This window comes from Leptopilina boulardi, unplaced genomic scaffold, assembly GCF_019393585.1.
Source record: "Leptopilina boulardi isolate dan_hultmark-lab unplaced genomic scaffold, ZJU_Lbou_2.1 LbouV2_273, whole genome shotgun sequence".
Lineage (NCBI taxonomy): Eukaryota > Metazoa > Arthropoda > Insecta > Hymenoptera > Figitidae > Leptopilina > Leptopilina boulardi.
The window spans coordinates 398247-418657 of NW_026137833.1; the positions used below are offsets into that span (position 1 = coordinate 398247).

Genomic DNA, 20411 nt, shown 5'->3' on the forward strand with positions numbered 1-20411 from the left:
ACCTATATAAGTTTTTGTGGAAAGGAAACTGCATTGTATTCGCGATAAGAAATTCTGTTTCCGAGGCGGAACGTGCACATATCTTAGGACCTCCAGTGACATTCACGTACGTGAATTTCCACTCATACACAGACATGTGCATTCAATATCGCCTTTTCCCTTCCATATATATATATATAAGCGGGAATATCTACGAATACCTACGATAATATTGATCTGCAACTTCTCTGGAACCCGTACCACCCTCTGCACTCTTTCTTTCCTTCTTCTTCCCATATATGCGACCAACGCTTTTTTTCCGAATCCATACTCCCTGAGGCAATATCTTACATTAATTATATTGCGCTTACCCTATTCAGACATCACCCTTCGGGACCAACGTTACTCATAAGACTGTAAGCAACTAAATATATATATATATGGAAGGGTGAGAATCCAAGTTTCAGGCAAATTTATTCTCCCACGATTTCAGAACAAAGTCAGTGAGACAATTTATTTTCGTTTATTCGAAAGAGAAAATTTATCAAAACAAGTACAAAAAGATATTTAGCATACATTCTGCTGTTATTAATGTTTTGTAATGATAACATTGATTATTTGTTTTACCCTGTACATAAGTGTTGAATAACATATATATTCGTATACGAATATATATATATATATACGTATATTTTTTTACCTTTTTGTTTTTGTTCATTTTGTTTGCATTTATGCATTATATTTTGCCACAGAAAAAAAGGTGGGCAAAAAGTTGTAAAGATAGAGGATAAAAGTCGTTAGGATACAGGCTAAAGGATAAATTTGTGATCGATAAAAATGTTACTAAAATTATTACTAGAAAAATGGATGTCATATTTGAGTAAACTGTCTAATTTTAATAAAAATATTAGTAATTTTACACTTAACTGATGAAATTCACAAATTTTATATAAATAAGTAATTGCACGTGGAAATATTTTGCCTATAATTATTGTCTATTAATAAAAATATCATTGACTAATATAACTGACAGCTTACGACATTGTGTAAATAATCAGAACTGGGAAATTACAACTGAACAACAGTTTGTTTACTAATCACATTTTACATTTTAACATTATTAAACAATATCCAGTATGCATGTTATTAAAAAAGATATAAAATATATATTTTAAGTGGGAATTACCGCAACAGTAAAAGATTTCAAGTTAGTAAACAAACACCCCTAACCTCAAAATTTATATTTTATCACGAATTCAGAGAATCTATCATTGCAATTGAATCAAATATATATAACAAAATTAATTATCAACACACATTTTAATTTTATTATATCTCAACAAGCGTTTTCCGTGTTTAAAGTATGAATAAAATTGATGAAAGTGGAAACAAATTTTCTCCCCGTAAGAATAACATTGTATCGTCTGTTTGTTGTCCCTCCAGGCCTCTGACGTCATATCTTGAACTCGAAATATCTCGATGAACTGACACAGCCTAATATGTACAAAAAATTCAGTTACTACCCAACTCTGCTTTCGTGCAATAATACAGACGTTGAGTTGTAATTTCCCAGTTCTGATTATTTACGCACTGTCGTCAGCTGTCAGTTATATTAGTCAAAGATATTTTTATTAATAGACAATAATTATAGGCAAAATATTTCCACGTGCAATTACTTATTTATATAAAATTTGTGAATTTAATAAGTTAAGTGTAAAATTACTAATATTTTTATTAAAATTAGACAGTTTACTCAAATATGACATCCATTTTTCTAGAAATATTTTAGTAACATTTTTATCCATCACAAATTTATCCTTTACCCTGTATCCTAACGACTTTTATCCTCTATTTTTTTTACAACTTTTTACCCACCTTTTTTTCTGTGTGTTTTAATTATTCACTTTTTTATTTTTTACAGGTTTATTTATTACAGCTTCTTTTTGTGATTAAAAGAAATTTCATGATAAAGTGTAAGTTTTAGAAACGCAAAATTGCACAGGTAAGTGCATTTTTATGTAATGCGATTATTGGATTTGTGTCTATTACGATAGAGTAAGTCTTTATGTTTTTGAAAGTCTTAATGCAGAGTGTATGAATGTTCTTCAAATAGAATATTTAATTAGATTGTTTCCTTTTAAACTAATAGCATAGTTTTTTTAGGTGTTGATCAACAACCCATGAAGCACGTAATATATCCTCAATATCAAGGTAATATTACACGTGAGATTCGTAATATAACGCTGTAATATTACAGTAATCTTACAGTGATCTTAAAATGTCCGCCTCAAGGTAATATTACCGGGAATATAACTGTAATATTAACGGTAATATTACAGTAATATTAACGGTAATATTACAGTAATATTACAGACTGATTTGAGTTATTCATAAAGCATAAAAAACGTAAATATATTATAAGTCAATTTGGCTTGTTGGTAAAACTCTGGACTCGTGTGCTTTGAGTTCGGGGTTCGATTCCCTGGATGGGTAGATTTTTTTCGTAAAGAAATGTTCCCATAATATTACTGTAATATTCTCTTGTAATATTACCTTAATATTACGGCATAATATTACTGCAATATTACTGTAATATTACCTTAATATTAGCGCGTAATATTACAGTAACATTACTGGTAATATTACCTTGAGGCGGACATTTTAAGATCATTGTAAGATTACTGTAATATTACAACGTTATATTACGAATCTTACATGTAATATTACCTTGATATTGAGGTTATATTACGTGCTTCTTGGGAACCGATTGGTAGAGTTAAGTGTGGAGTATATCCATAGCATTTGCAACATCTGTATTGGTTAACTTAATGCCAAACAGTGTAATTTATGAAACTGTTAATAATAAAATGAACAAGCATTTGAAATCAATTTTTGAAAATAATTGGTTAAATCATTTTCCGGCAGTAAGAACGTCTAATATTAGGAATTCGATTGTACAGAATAATTGGAATTGTCTTTTAATAAATCGAGCTAAAGAACTTCAAAATGGAGGACTAAACCCTTCATATTTTTGTAAGACTCTTCCCAGTAATAATGACAACAGAGTTCTATCTACAGAAACTGAGGATGAAAAGAAAATACGCAAAGAAAAATTTAGGTTCGATGAATGTATAATGTAAGTTTTGTAGTGATGATAACCGAAAATATGGTTAGTTGTACATTCTTGAAAACAATGAAGCAGTACTTGAACGATTAAAGAATAAATCTAATAAGAAATGGTTTTCATTATTAATGAAAAAAATAGATAAATTATTAAGGGAAATTAATCCTTATGCTAAAACTTTTAAAATGATGAGAGAAGTAGAATTAGAAGTAGAAGTAGTAGGAAAATCTAAATATGAGCCTATAAGAAATATTCAAATGTGGATTAAACGCGATTAAAAGCATTTTTAAAATCTTCAAGGCCAAATTTCTCTGAATTTTAGGGTCATGGAAAAATTTTGTTTACCGATTCATATTCAGCGATGAAAAACCTAACTTAAAAATATATTTTACAAAATTATATATATTTCAAATTTTAATTTCACCTAGAATAATATACTCAATTAATAAAAATATATTACAGATGCCGTTTTGTTTTGTAAGAATCTGTAATTTATCTGACTATCGAAATTGTAATTTTGATTATTTTTAAGGAATTAAAGTGCTCTGTAAGCGATAGTTTTCTGTTTCCGGTACATTTTGGAACCGTGAAAAATATTTTTTTTATTTGGAAAAAAATTTAATGCAAATAAGATAATTGAAAATTTAATTTCAAAATAGTAAAATTATTTTAACTTTCAAAAATATTTTTAACAAAGTTTACAAACAAATATATTAATAAATCCATATATATATATATATATGTTAAACTTTTATATATTATTAGTTGAGTATATTTTTAGAAATGGTATATATTTTTTTAAAAAGATGAAAATCAACAAGTGAAATTTCATCTCTTAAGTGTCAATATTTCTTGGGGTGCATTTATATTTTAGTCGTTGGAGAATTATGTTTTATTCGAGCGATCAAAAGCATCAAAGAAAAGCAAAGGGGGCGGTCTCGAATTTATTTCTCGCAGTATATACAAGACTTTTCCCAAGGTTTATGTATTATTCGCGAGAATGGTGGATTCGGTTTTTGAGCAAGGGCATTTTAAAATTGGCAACCCTGATGCTTATATAGAATCATTCCTTCCCTCTCCCTCGTCTACCTCAATGCCCCTCCACCCCCCATGGGTCTACTACTGCCATTACGGGGACTCGATCGGGAGAATGTGTTTTTTCCGCGCCCTCAAATACGTCACATGAATAAAAAATATCCTTCAAAGTTGCCAGCCCCAGCGTCTGCCTTTACCACCCACTCACCCATAATCCCAAACCCTCCAAGCTGACCCCTATGAACTACCCAGCAAAGAGGCTGCATATCTCCAAAAGTGGAAATTGCTCAGCCTTTTCCTATTCTTGAGTCGACGTTTCAAATTTACTCTCACATATACGTTTCTAGAATATATTTTCTTCTGAATATCTTTAGAATTTTTTTTCTTGCCTTCTATTTTTAATGTCATTGTAAATAAATATTGGGATAAACATTTTAAAATCTTCCCCCTAGTGAAAAAACAAAAAAAAACATGTTTTTCCTTGTTTCATTTGGAAGTACATTGTAAAATGACAGACCATTTTGTCGCTGCCAATACACTAACAGATTGTATTATGTTTATTGTTTTGAACTTATTTTTTACGTCATTTTGTCAAAGTTCATCTTTTCACATATTATTATATGTGTTATATAAAATAAGTAATTAATTTTACAGATTTTTATCTGGTTAACTAGATGCTTATTATTATAAACTTATTACATTTTCATTACTCAGTAAAAAGGATTTGTCAGTACATTAAAAAATTAAACTTTTATATAAAAAAGTTTAATCTTTCTAAAATTGCATTAAATTTTGATTCAAATAAAAAATAAGATAATTTTTAGGGAATGGCTAAAGGTCTGGTTAGCCGGAACTATAGTAGGGGAAGCTAAAGATCTGGCTATATGTCCTTACTGTCAGCTGGAACCGTAGCCGCACTCTGAATAGGGGTCTGGCTACTATCTTAATAAATAAAAAGATATTGACTTACAATTATTTATTTAATATAAAAATAAGTATAATATTTTAAATATTTTAAATCATTAATTTCGTGTGAAATATTTTTAATTACACTTATATAATAGTATGTAATTTATAAATTTTAAATAAGCGTACCAAAATATTCACAAATAATAATAATAATAATAATAATAATATATGAATATTTTAACATTATTATTTTTATATTTTTATTTTAACAAAAGTTTTTTGGATACATATTCTAATTTAGGAATTTTATAGTAAATTATAGTAATCAAATTCCGCCAACTTTTAAACCTATAGGACGACCTAAAAGAACCAAAAAATTAAATGCCATTGGATTACCGAAAAAAAAATTCTAAAACCCAACACTGCTTCTGTGATCCATCAATGTTTTTCAAAAAAAGACGATATCAATAAATATTTGATAATTTCATCATGTTTTGTAAGTCAAGAAATTGCAGTTGCTGCTATTAATTAAAAATATATTATTGAAGAGAAGGATGTGGAGACAATACCTGATAATGTGTCACATGAAATAATTTCCGAGGATGTAGAACTTGACAGTTCTTCAAAATTTTGTTTAGAAGATGCATGGATGATAATTAAACAAATAGAAAAACAAAAAAGAGAAAACAGGATTACGTGGACATGTCCAACATGTAAAAAAGAAATTCCGCAGCCATTCCCTAATTTTTATTCCAGCAATTAAATAATTAAGAAATAAATAAAGTAATATAAAGATTACTTGCTTGGGCTGCGGATAACAAGAGACGACTAAAGACTTTGCTAGAGAAATTGTAAACACAAACTTTCCTCAAGAAAATATTGTAATTTTAAATCGACTTCGTCGGCAAGAGGTCTCGGGAATCTCAGTGAATAACCCCTAGAAATTTACATTATTATTTATATTATTTACTTCATTTTACAAAATATATTCTTGCAAATTTTCTTCTCCCATTTAGTAAGTACCCATTTTGATTCTAAAGCTATTATAAAAAACGTGAAATCACTTTGAAGCAATATTTTCTAATGAAAAAATATTGGTGAGCTCCTGGAAAATGTGATCGGTTCGGCTTCCATGTATTTCCAAAATTTTCTATAATTTCTGTGTTCTCTAATAATCGGGTAGGATTGGGGTACAGGCGGGTTGAATCGTCATATCGATGATATAAGTGTAAATGATCATTTAATTGACTTTCGCAATTCGTCAACGAACATTACAGGAGCGCAGTGGCGTAGCTACACTACCGCCCAGAGCGAACTCTTATAAGATTATGAAAAAAGAAGCTTGCAATACGGCTACATCGTGGAATATCGAACCAATTTTTAAAGATAAGAGACAATACAAACCAAAGAAAAAAGTAGATGAAATTGGTTCAAATTATTTGTTTTCTAGTCGCGAGCATAATTTTAAAGTAAATATTTATTATAAAATTTTTGACATAGTCATTAACCAAATAACCAATCGCTTCGTAGGAATGGAGAAGATTGTTGATAAATTTAGCTTTTTAAATCCAAATAATCTGACTTCAATGAGTGAGGAATCATTAGATAAATCTGCCGAAATTTTGCGAGAATGCTATCCAGATGATCTTTCTCCAGCATTCCCGTTAGAAGTAGTTATTTTGTGTCGACCATTAAAGGATGAAATAAAACAAATTAAAGACATTCGCAGTTTTGCACACTTTCTTATTGTTGAGAATAATACGTTAGCTTCAAATTTTCCTGAGGTAATAACTGCTCTACTAATATTTTTAACACTTCCTGTAACCGTTGCATCCTCTGAGAGATCATTTTCGAAATTAAAAATAATTAAAAACTATCTAACATAAGAAACAGTTGTAGTCAAAATCGCCTAAATAACTTAGCATTGTTTTTAATTGAAGCTGCGGAGGCTGAATCAATCGACAAAACACAGCTGATTAAAAGTTTTGCCGAAATTAAATCTCGAAGAAAACAATTTTTAAACTAAATCTTTGTGTTTTTATTTATTTCTTAATTTTATTCTTCATATAATTCTAAAAAACTCTATTTTAAATTTAATAATATTAATATTGTATGTATTTTATTTAAATAAAAATGAGTAACTTAGTAAATAATGTATTGTTAAACTTAATCTGCAAATAGAATATTTTATTGTATACCTACATATTCCTAATAATAACATTTTGCTGTCCTTAAGTGGGCTCGTTGCGATTTTCGCGGGGGGCCCAAAATTTAAAGCTACGCCACTGCAGGAGCGGCTACGCTCTCATGTTCGTATTTTATATTTTTTTATTCTTTCAATTTCTGAATTATTATTAGTTTATTTTATTATCATACGGTTTTTCGTGTTTATGTTTTTATATAAAGTGTGGCCATTTGGGTCATTCGGATTTTTATTTCGATAATTCCAGATTTACTTAAAACCAGATTTATTTATATATTCTATTGACTTGAATGTGCGTATGTTTATAATTTCTGTAATTTATGTTTTTAAATTTCTGAAGTCAGGTGAATTTTTTAAAAGTATTTGTTGATAATATAGGAATTGATTGTTTTTTTTAGAAGATTGTCAATCATTTATTTCTTCAATTGCAAATATTATACATTAATATTTTTCTATGTGTACATAAATTTTTAATTGTTTTTAAAGTTCTGAAAGTGTGAGAACAAGAAATTCATTATAATTTCATTACTTCAATGTACAGCGATAGATCTCCTTATACAACTGATATATTCGTAAAATTTTGCAAAAGTAATTTTTATTTGCCTGTCATGATTTATTTTTTATAGTTTTTGTGAAGCTAACCCTAATATATATTTATATGGAATCGAATAGAAAAATGGAATAGCGTAGAGGGGTAGTGTGAGTCGACAAGGGCTGTACGCGGGGCAAGTGGAGAGTATATATAGAATGTTACGGGTCATAAAGCATCCTCAGTCATTGAGACCAAGACTAGTAGGTGCGGGTGTGCACGATTCTGTCACGATGTCCAGACTCCAGATGCGTGTGCACTCCAGGGGGTTGTTTACTGCTTATCCTGCACTTTTAAAGTAATAGAATTGCGATCTTGCGCCACTTTTCTATCATGCCAACTCTAAGGAGAATAACGAGTGTGAAACTTGCTCTGGATACACTTACGATAATTCGTCTTAGTGTGATTACAGCAAAAGAAATATATATATATATATAAACTCACACCTTTTATATCGCTTTTACCAAAGGTCCACACTTCAATTATTTCTCATATCTTTTAACGCACCTGGGACATTAAAGTAAAATCAAATTTAGGATTATATAGAAAACTCGTACCTATTATTGCGTCTAAATAAAATAATTGATATATAACTTTTATATATGAAATTCAGACATTTTTTCCAAATTGAAAAATAATTTTCAAAAATTGTGAATTCTTCTTTCTTTTTGTGGTATATTTAATGAAAGAATTAGTGTTCTCCCTCTTTTTTTATGAAGTTTGTAGATTGGCGAAGGAAGAAAATGATAAATTTTATTGTTTAATTGAAATATAAGGTGGTTTTAGTGCGTAAAATATAATTTGATGGATTTTTGATCTGAAAGTTGAGAACCATTGAGTGTGTGTAATATGAAGATAAGACATCCCTAACACATCTCCAACCCCTACGTGTGGCCCTTGATCAGGGATTATGTTGCCATCTATGTTGGCACACCCTTGGACGTTACGACGCATCCAAATGACCCAACCTGCTTGACTAAAAAGATGATGAAAATAGTTTTCGCTGAATTAGTTATCTTTGTAATTTAAGATGTTAGAGATAAAAAGAAATATTTTAGGAGCGTTCATTTATATATATAGTTTGTCGAAAATTATTGTCCAACAAAATTACTATATATGTAAGGAAGGCTTAGGAACTTTTTATTCGCAAATTAAAAAGGGAATTTTAATTTTTTTTTTTTAGGATTTTCTGATCCAGAGTAGAAATTTTATAGGAAAATAATTAAATCTCTGTCGATGCTAAACGAAGCTAAGAATCTGCAAAATGATAGGTTGTGGCTGATAATGTTCAAGTAGGTTCATGTTAAGTTTAATGTAGGGTCCGCAAGTATGTTTAGGTTACTGAATCAAAGAAGGTTTAATGCTGATGATAATAAATTCATAAAATAGACAATCGTGATGAAAGGTACAAGAATAGAAACTACTATTTTAATGGACATCTCTTCAATAGTCACACAGCATGTGACGAACTATGGTTGCCATGTTTTTTTAGAGGGTTGATTCGGGATCTTTTTATGAATCTACCATCAGCAAGTATGTTACTGGTTGGCGAGGTAGAAAAGGGGTCGTTACATGTTATTTCATTCGAGTAATGGTCACGTTCATAAGCCAATCCCTTACGATCACTATAGTATGTTTTTTTATATGAAACAAGTATATACCTAAAATTGATCAACGCGATTTTTGATTTATTATAAAATTTAAATTTCTAATTATATGTGACGTTCCATGAGGAAAGGGACCTTAGCTGCAATAGACGCATTTTCCAGAAAAGGTATTTAAAGTAGAGCGTCCCTGATTGGTTGAGACCCTCCATCAAAAATCAGCCCCACCACCTTACTACTACATCGTTCCTACAGCTCACGCTTACGACAAGTATACTAGTAGTAGTAGTGGTGGGGATGGTTTCTGTAGTCCGTGCTGGAACGCGATTAACATGGTCATGATTAATGCTTTATAACAAAAAAACTAAATAGAAAAGTACAATTTTTAACTTTTGTATCTGAAAGAGCAACTCAAGATCTATCGACTGATATCAAAAACTCAATTTTCATTTTTTTGCAGCTAAGGTCCCTTTCCTCATGGAACGTCACATATGCTGGTTATTAGTTATTAGTTTTGCAAGGTGGCAAAAATCAGCTTGGTAACAGAGTTCATAAAAATTACAAATGTAGATTTTCCTTACTAAATTTGTAAAGCTCTATATTTTTAAATAGTGATTTCTAATCATTTTTTTAAAATCTGCAATAATTGTCTCAAATGCAGTATATAACCCACATTTACCCAATAGTAAAATAATTTAGTAACGATTGAAATAATGTTTTCTTTACAGCCAAAACAGTATATTCTTTAAATTGTAAACTGATTTGGTTAGAGGATTGAGAATCATTTTTCATCCCTTTGGATTTAGTGATTCTAGATTTGCTACGCATTTCAAGATCTTTCACATTTTCTTTTCATGAGTGAAATCCGTTTGAAGACTTTACATGGGCGTTATAAGCTTCTGCACTTAATTTAAAGGCTGTCGAGAAGTAAAGATTCGTTCGCTATATATATTGAGGGGTCGACACTCTATCCTACAGAATTTTTTTTTAGTGGGGTTGGTTTATAATCCAAGCATTCCGCTTTACAGTTCACTTAACTCTCTCTCTCTTTCTCCAGTTCTTTTTCATATTCTTGTGGAAATTCACCCCTGTCAGGGTGTTCTTTTGGAATTTATATCATTTTCATGTTTTCGTTTCGCTTATCATTTTTTACATTCTATTTTCCATACACTTAATTCCTTTTTTAAGGCATTTTAAAAAAAAAAGAAGAAATATAATATAATAATTTTATTTCTTTCTAATAAAGATGTGATATATTTATAGGCAAGAAAATTAAAAAATTGAAAGAATTATTCAAATTTTTAAAAATACTTTTTCAATTGACGAGAATAATTTGGTTAGCGAATAAAATGGGTGTAGGCATGTGGCAAATTGTTTGGTTGCTGTACGCGAAAGAAAAAGAGAAATGAAAGGAATTGGTTGAGTGGTAAGAGAGGATCGAACGGAGGCAAGGCGCAGGTTATCTGTGATTCAAAGAGAGCGATCCATCTTGCGACTTGCCAGTATTCAATTGTCGGCATTTGTTTGTGAAATCAGTCCCACTGGACCTATCCCTTCTTTCTTTTTCTTTTCTTCTTGTTTCGCATCATTTTGCATCCAATAGAATTATGCCAAATCACTTTTTCAATAAAAAAAAATAAGCTTATAGCATTTTCAATGTTCTTTCAATTTTTTTTTTCAATTAATTACACACTAATTTAAAAGTATCATATTGATACTAAAAATACCAAATTGATCCAAATTTCTATGAGATACTGAGAGAGGTAGTCCACTATCTTTTTCTAAACGTTTGTTTAGCGAAGAGCAATTTACGCTTACCTAAGAGCGGAATTGTTGATAGTAAATTTTAAACATATCTTTTAAATATTTCTATCTTTTTAAATTTTTTGTTAAATTAACTTCTGTCTTTAACAAATGGTAAGAACTTGATGGTTAAAAGTAGATGTTATCCGGTTTCATCATTATGTAATTTGGTACCATCAAAGATTTTACAAAAAATATGGTTATGTTACCCACTACAATCAAGATGTTACTTCTGTACAATATAACTCGTAGAATCTTTACTCAAAATCCTGACGTGTTAGCACACCGTATGCTACATAATTACAATTTTTAACTAAATATTTATAATTGATGTGATTATTTAAATTATTTTTCAAATATCGATAAATTTTCAGTATGACGTCACTAAGGTGATTTGATCAGAAAAAGATGCAAAAATAGGGACAAAAAAAGGCATAATCGAAGCCAAGCAGGGTTAATAAGGCCATATATATTTATTCAAGGGGGAATAGAGGTTTTTATGGAGAATCAAAAGGGGGCAGCAAAAAAAAAAAAGAGTGGTAGGCTGGTTTGGCTTAGAATTGGAGAAAATGTGACTGCGACATGGCAAGGATGGATTTGTATGTTAGAGTTAGATCCATGTGAGAGCCCATAAAGTGACCCTAGGCCAGTTTCACCATCCCTATCGAGCAGTATCGTATACGAGAGAGAGAGAGGGACCCCCCTTAGACCCGCAGAAGGAATTATTGCTCTTATATATTCGTCGATTCGATCGGGGGGTTGAACGAATAATTCGGTACTCTGGATTCGTGTGAGACTGAATCAGACACGGAAAAAAAAGAGAGAACTTTCTGTTCGCCATGACTTGTTCTAAAAAAGAATTACTGACTCGGAACATTCAGTAGGGTATAGTAAAAAGAAATATATATATATATTTTTTTTTTTGCAAAAAACCCTGCACTTGACGAATATTTTTTTTTGCGATTAGTTTTAAAATATATATTTGATGAAAATGAAAATTTTAAAGTGCCTTTAGTGCAAACATTTGATAAAGTTTTAAACTTTAAATTTTTATTAAATTAAATATATGAGAAATAAAGTTGGAAAAATTTAAGTATTTGCTGTGGTATTTTGTTATAGGTGGTACAATTTTAGTACATTCCTCTTAATTCTAATAGCTGTTTTTAAAAATAACATTGTATGAGATATTATTTTTGTGACCTTGATCTATATACTTTGAAATATAGAGAGGGATTAATTTGCAATTCAATGTCTGTCAATATTGAACTTATCAAGGGAAAAGAAAATTCATTCTATTAGAGTAATTGAAAAATTGAATTATTTAAAAATATTACCGTAAATTAATTTTTTATGTCACTTTATTAAACAATATATTTGATTCAGTCTTTGTACAATTTTCAATTAACGAAAAAATCGGTTTTGTTTTTCAATAGAATTGAATATAATTATATAAATTAATAGCAATGATTAAACAATATTTTGCTTTTTTAGTGTTTGTTGATATTTTAAAAATCGATATCCTTGTGTTAGTTGAGCTCCAAAATTAACTATATGACACGAAAAGAGTAATAAATTTCTGGGTTTTACTTTGATGGAAAACCTCATAAAAGCCATTGAATAACAGGAAAGTGCTGAAATAATAAAAAAAAGCAATTCCACTAAATTAAAATAATATTTAGTATAATCGTTTTCCGTAAAACATTTTTTTTTACATTTTGTAGATTGTAAATTTTGAAAAAAGATATTTTAATTTTATACCTAATGTCATTTTTCCGCTTATATATTTTGGATCCCTTTGAATGTCACCAATTGTCGATATTGGAATCATCCAATTGAATACTGGTCCCCAAAAATGAGTACTGCAATTTTAATAATAATAACTACATTTTCAAAATTAAACGATCTTTAGATTTTTACAACAATAGCGTTTTTTGTAAAAAATTAACATTAATTTAATTTTTTCTGTTACTATATATGTATATATATGAGATAAGAATAATTTTCTAAATAATAATTACCTCATGAAATAATCTCTCATTTCCTTATTGGCTATAACTTTTCTCACATGACTCGACATTATTGCTCGATTTTTTTTTAAAGAATATTGGTCCCTTTAAAACCTGAAGAAATGGATTTTTTAGTTACATAAATATTTGATGTTAATTAGATATTTATCCAATGCGATTGAAGATGATCTTGACCTTTTACTTCATATCTAGTCGAACTTTTGAAAGTCAATACTTGTTTTCCTATATATTTCTCTAATTTTAAATATATCTTAAAATATTTAAAATAAGTTTAGATTTATTGATGGTAAATAATAATTAATTTTTTTGTAAAACATACATAACAATTATAATTTAATCTAAATAATTATAATTAAAAGGTATAAATAAAAAAATAATTTTCAAAAAAGAAATTTAATCTTTTGTAGCGATTTATAATATTGAATATATCAAGTAGAAAATTACTTGCCTTTGGAAAAATAAAAATTCTTTAATTAACGATTATTTTCAAACATTAATGTAACCATGAATTCAATGCTTGTTACATTCTTTTTACATGAGATTATTTGTAGTCCGCACTTGTCGATGTTTAAAAGTAAACTGGAAACGATTAAAACCGGATTTTCTAGTCGATTCAACTTTTAATATAAATAAAATCGACATCACTTGGTATGGACATTCTAAACTGATTAAATGAAAGATTTTATCTGTCTGTTACGTGTATATGTGTGTGTGTTTCTTTTTTAATATTGCATACATTATATATTATGAGATGCAGAAACAGAGGGACGTTAATACGCCACAAACAAACTAATCATTAGTAATAACTTAAGGACATGTGATTTTTGAGTCACGTGATTTCATATGTAAATATTTTCCTTTATTTTTTTTTTTTTTAGAAATTACTTGATAGTTATGTTTAAAATTAGGTTTTTGAATATAACTAGGGGGCCTTATAAAAAAAAACTATTCTTTACGATTCAACAACGCAGTCGTCCTCTTCAAAAACTGAAAATTTATTATTATAATGTGATCGGGGAATTACCGGGACCTGATAGGGCCCTAGACTACAAAAATCATTTTTAAAAAAAGTAATAAATGAAGTCTTTGGTATTTATTTTTTAATGACCACATTCAAGTAATAAAAATAAATGTTATATTGTCAGTGAATGTCTTTCCTGAATGTTTAAAATAAAGAAGTGTTACAATAAAATGGCAAAGGAGAAAAGTACAAAAAGAGTAAGGAGATATCGATTTATAAAAGGACTTAAAAATTTAATGCAAAACACTAAAGAAAGTAAGTAAATATTTTTAATTAAGATTTTCTAAAAATTAATTTTAGAAACTTCTATAATTTTTCATTATCTAAATATCAAGTTGCAACGTTAAATTACACCAAAATTATCTATGCGGCCCATTTCTATGACTGCAAAAAATTATTTATTTTTTAAAACATGTTTCTTGAAATTATTTCTCTTTAGGTTAATGATACTTTTTGCAATTTCGCAAAGAGTTATTTTTAAGCGAAACAAAATTATTTAATTTTTGAATAAAATATATCAATAACATTAATATTGCTTAAGTATTTAACATTTTTTAAATTACAAATTGTTGAAACTTTTTAATTTTCTTATCATTAAAAAAATAATTCTAGTAAGTAATTATATAAACATATAAAATTTTATTTTATTAAAATTTAACCGATATTTATTTATTAAAATTTCGAATTTTTTTAATTATTCCAGATGTACTGATGGGAAAAATTCAACTTCAGCCAGATGAGGATGAAGTTAGATTTTTAAAGTTAATTTCTGTTGTGTTACTTTTTTTCGTTTATATATTGTATCTTCTGTAATCTCATTTTGGTTGAAAAAATAAAAATTTACTAACTAAAATGAAAGGGTTAACAATTTTGTTCATTTCAGTATTTTATTTCGATTTTCAATAATTAATAGCAAAAATAATTTATATAAATAAAATTATTACAAAAGTTAATTGTATTAATTATAAATGATAAATAATAATTACTATTTTAATATGTTTATTATAATATTTTTATTTATAAACCAGATATGTAATAAAAGAACTGATTTAAAACTTTACCAATTAAAGTAAACAAACATTTCTTTATATAAAATTTATATTTTTCAGTCTAAGGAATCACTAAAATTTCAATTATTAATTATAATTTGTGATTTAATTATTTTTATATGATTAAAATGTTAATGTTGAGCAGGAAGAAACATTGTAGTTTTTTCAATACTGTCAAGCCAACCTATTTTTTTGTAATTTAAACAAAATGTTTTACTTACTATCAATACATCATAATTTATATAATTTTTTTCACTTAGTTTGTAAAATCTCAATTATTTTTAGCACGAACGGCACTTTATTAATTGCTGAGCTAGAAAATACATGCAAACCGTGTCTTTTTTTGATGATGTTAATGACAGGAAAGAGGTTATTAACTGAATTAATTAAACAATATAACGACATCTGTGGCCCCTTTGATAACCCTATTTGGCCCTTAATTTCAAAATGTATTGTCAGGCCCAGTTCAGGTAAGGTGTTTCATTTGATCATTTCCCTAACTAGGGCCATATTTCGCCTAATCTGGTCCTGATCTGCACCATGTTTTAATTTCTACACGGGTAGAGAAATTGTCCCAATCGAAGCCATAGCATTATATATTTAACAAAAATTCACAAATTCTATAATATATTCCATACAATGTAATCAATTTCGTAATCAATTTTCTTTATTCATATATAAAGTAGATTCTGTCATCGGAACAATGTCATCCATAACATTGTCCTGACAGATTTGCATAGACATTTACACGTTCAATTTAATCAGAAACCCCTCGATATCCCCTTCCATGAGCTAGAATTCCGCCACCCTTCTCATAATAAATGCACAGGTTATTATTTCTCGCGTATAATATTGATGGCGCTATGAATGTTGCATGGTAGAGAGCGAGGGTATATACATATATATGTACGAGACATAGGAAAGTCGCGGGGGTGGTAACCGTCAAGCCACAGGAGTATAGTGGGGTAAAATCTTGAATAGGGTGGGGAAGAGGCGCATGCGTACCAAATAGGGTGGTATTATTGATCTAGAGGGGTGGTCTTCTAACCCTCTGGGTCCAGCGTCGTGTTGTCCTGACTCGGAGCCCTTCACGTGGTCCATAACTTATATGTCCTAGGCAAATTTTATCATAAATATAGGGTTGCTTATAGGGTTCATTTAACCCTCACACTATATACGTTTTCCTCCATTCTTTTTTTTAAACTTTCATCCATTTTAATTTCTTACTATGTATTTTTATAGTTTTATTGTTCACCGTTACTTTTGTAAATAGTTTTTTATCCAAATCATGATCGTCGAGTCAAGAAGGTTGATAATTAATTCGTTTCAAAATCAAATCCAATTATGAAATAAACGGCCACACTTTATATAAAAACATCAGAACTCGAAAAACCATATGATAATAAAATAAAGCAATAATAATTTAAAATTTAACTGAAAGTACTCTAAGGGTTTTTGAGGTCCCTGATTACGAATCTGATGTTAGTTTTTTAAAATTCAAAATGTCGGGTTCAATATGGTGAATGACATATAGAAAAATTAATCGAATTGGCTTGAAACTCGTTACTTGGGGGTAATTAGGAACGTTGATTACGAATCTGATGTTAATTTACTGTTAATGTTAACCAAAAGTAGGTTAAAACAGGATATCCATACTTTCGCAGGTTTTCAGAAAAATTTTTAAGGTTTGTTAAATCAAATAGAAAATTTGTAAACAAATAATTTTTTTTTTAGAAAAAATGTTAAAGATTTCTGAGTTATATTTTTAGAGTTTATACTGTTTCAGGTTATAGTTCAAACAAATATTAGTAGTTTTATTTTTATCTCGTAGACTTTTTTCTATATAGTTTTTTTTTGTTATGCATTCTATTTTTTTTTATTTTTTTTTTTGGAATCAAGGGATTTACGTTGGTGTGAAAGGATCCCCTGAATATGCATTCTCGTGTGTGTGGTACCTTCGCGATCGTTCCCTTTTCTGAAAGCAAATCCTTGGACCCTTTCACCCCCTCAGCAGCCCCTAGGCTGCCATTCGAGGCACTCAAGAGTATTGCCGCTATTTTCAGCTGACTATATGCGATTTAGCTGGCATACAAGGGTCTCGCGTTTTCCCGGGAAATGTCGTTTACATTCGCCTTTTCGTTTGACATGCCTGGCGTTTATATATATATATTTATACTAGCTACATACACGAAGCAGGCCGCGGCTTTTTATCGTGTGCGACTAACGGCTTGGGAAACGGTCATTACTTCTTCCTCTTGGCGATTAATTCTTATATACGAATGCCAGAGAAGAGAAAATTGTTACATGCAATAATCAACCATATAAAATTTTTTTTTTACATAATTTAAGTCTTCGTACTTTTTTTAATATACATACCTTTTGGTACACTTCTTGATTAGAAATTAGCCATGATGCAATGTATACTGAATATATAGCTGTCGTTGGTAAATTCTTTTTCTATTCCCGTCTTCTCTATTGAGCTGCTCTATGAAATTTTATTTTATTACAATATGCTCTTTATTTGCTAAGGTAAAGTAGGGATAGTTGAAACACGCATTTTGGTTTTTTGTTATAAAATTTTACTTTTTACTTGATTATTATTAAATATTTTTAAATAATTACTAGGGGGGATACGTATTATTAAAATTTTATCTAAATTTTGAGGTTATGTTTTTTTCTTTGTTAGGGGAATTTGAAGTTATGTTTGTTGGACATAGCCTCAAACCCAATGGTTCCTTGACCTATGTCCTTGAATTTTGAGGTTATGTTCGTTTTAATACTAATATAGGTAGATATATGGGTCGTTCCACGTCAATTTGCCTGTGGGTTTTGACATGGAATGACTCATATTGGAGACAGCGGCGAAATCTTTTTATAATATAGAGATTATTTAAGGTACTTAAATAATATTTGTTTCAAATACAATTTATTTATTTCAAATAGGAATTTTTCTTATTCAAGTATATATTTATTTTGACTAAAGTAATCGATTATTTGAATCAAATAATTTTTTTCCAGAATAATTAATCTCGTCCAACTTTCCTCTATATACTAAAGTTTTTGTTATTTAAAAAATGTTTTCGAGTGAAAAAAATATTTTTTTTTCAAAGTTTAAAACAAGTTTAGACTCTTTTTTTTGTACTCAACTAAATAGAAACAATTACATTAATGGTCAAATAAGAAGGCGTTGAAGAAATTTTTTTATAGCTTTGATCTTGAATATAGTGTCTAAGCGTATTTGCTCCTACTTTGTGAATAGGAAAAAAAAGTACTTTGATGTTTTGAAATAAAGTCGATTGTATCCTCTCTTTTTTTCTCGTATCATTTAAATTGAGTCTATGCAGCAAAGATTTAAAAAAAATTAGAAAAAGTAGGAATTTTTTGAAAAGCTATTTTATTTTAAAAATCTTCAAATTAATGAAAATTTCATTGTAATGATTAACAAAATTAAATTTCTTTTTAAATATAAAATATTTTTTTATATTATTATAATGATTGTTTTTTCTTATAAAACGATTAATAGAAAATGCAAATTATGAAAGCCGCAATTGCATTGTGCGTTCGCGTTTTATTTATGCACTTCACGAAACGAGTAATTGTTTCCATTGGGCGTGCACAGTTAGCATTCCCTTGTTTTACCGACAACCAAAAAAGATTCTCACCCATGTCCAACGAGTCATGAATTTTCAAAATGTCACCCGGTTTTTGTAAACAAATACTGCGTGATTCGATACAATGAGAGTAACTTTCGATTTAATTGCAGATAAAAATTTCTTCCGCATTTTTTTCCTGGCTTAAATATATTTTAAACACAGAATAATTTACAAAAATGTTAAATATCTCGGCCTAAATTTATCATTGTAGATATATACTATAACGTTGAGTTTAATTTATTATTGATTTTATTTTAAATTATTTATTATATTTTCAAGACAATCAACGTTACCTACATATTTCAATTATTAATTTTGCCAAGACGCCAAAAACTAAACTTAAAAAAATAATAAAATAACCCGACGAGTAAATTTTATAATTCTAATTAGGAAAAACTAAAATCAGCTCAGGAATTCCATTGCTACTTTACAGCAACAATAGACCATGGAGAGGGGGGGATAAGGATAAACACCATTAATTAGACAAATTTTATAACAATAACACTATTTATTAAAATTTTGCTTCAAATTTTAGAAAAAGTTAAATAATGACAGAAGGTCGAAAAAAAAGATTTGTATTTTATTTATTTAATTATACTTTAATAACAATGAGATCGATTCTAAAGGAAACGACTCCTAATTAATTTATTTGGACTCTCCTTCCATTTAACGATCACGATGACGCCTCGTCTCATTTTTATAATTTTAAATATTTTACACGAAAAAGAATAGAACACAACTTGACTCTACGAGCACCAGGATGAGAATGAGAGTAAAATGGCTGACGAGTCAAACTCGAAAGCGTCGCTAAACAGCGGCCTCTCTTCTCGGTGTCATTGAGATCAATTAATATTCAATAATACAATGCCCGCGACCGATAATCAATACGCAGTCGTCGGTAACGCAGATCCCTACACTATCCGATGTTAAATTGATTGGTGCGCGAAGTTCATAGGAAATTGACTGCAAGTATTGATTTGACAGATCTACATCAAAACAGCAATTTTGTCTTCCTGGTATTCTTGAATATTTAGGACTCTCATCCAAATATATACATCAGGAAGCTCTTCCCTTGATGACTTCTAATTTCAATGATAGATAGTGATGTCCGCAACTTTTTTGTGATCCGGCGAGAATCCTCAATGCCTCGCGAGAGTTTTTATAACAGAATGAAAGGACAAATCAGAATCGAATTTATTTATTACAAGTCGACTATTAAACTGACAACTTTGCCAAGTTGATTTGTTAATACGTGAATTTATTATTTAAACAAAATAAAGTGAGTATAAAAAGAAAACAATTTTTATAATTTATAACATTTTACAGACATTGTGGCTGGATTTCCACTTTGGTGTCGTTTATTTACAAAATTTATTTAAATTTATTATTTTTAAGTCATTTGTACCGCGTTACCA

General features: G+C 29.1%; 1 protein-coding gene across 1 annotated transcript; it reads right to left on the reverse strand.

Moving 5' to 3' along the window:
• Window positions 1-12586: 12586 nt before the first annotated feature.
• LOC127281502 (mitochondrial pyruvate carrier 1-like) lies at window positions 12587-13873 on the reverse strand. The gene is made up of 4 exons (XM_051305224.1): window positions 13722-13873; window positions 13265-13366; window positions 13005-13105; window positions 12587-12877 (listed from the first exon to the last, which is right to left on the reverse strand). Exons 2-4 carry the CDS (start codon window positions 13321-13323, stop codon window positions 12714-12716), a joined length of 324 nt encoding a protein of 107 aa, XP_051161181.1. The 5' UTR covers window positions 13324-13366; window positions 13722-13873; the 3' UTR covers window positions 12587-12713.
• Window positions 13874-20411: the final 6538 nt, after the last annotated feature.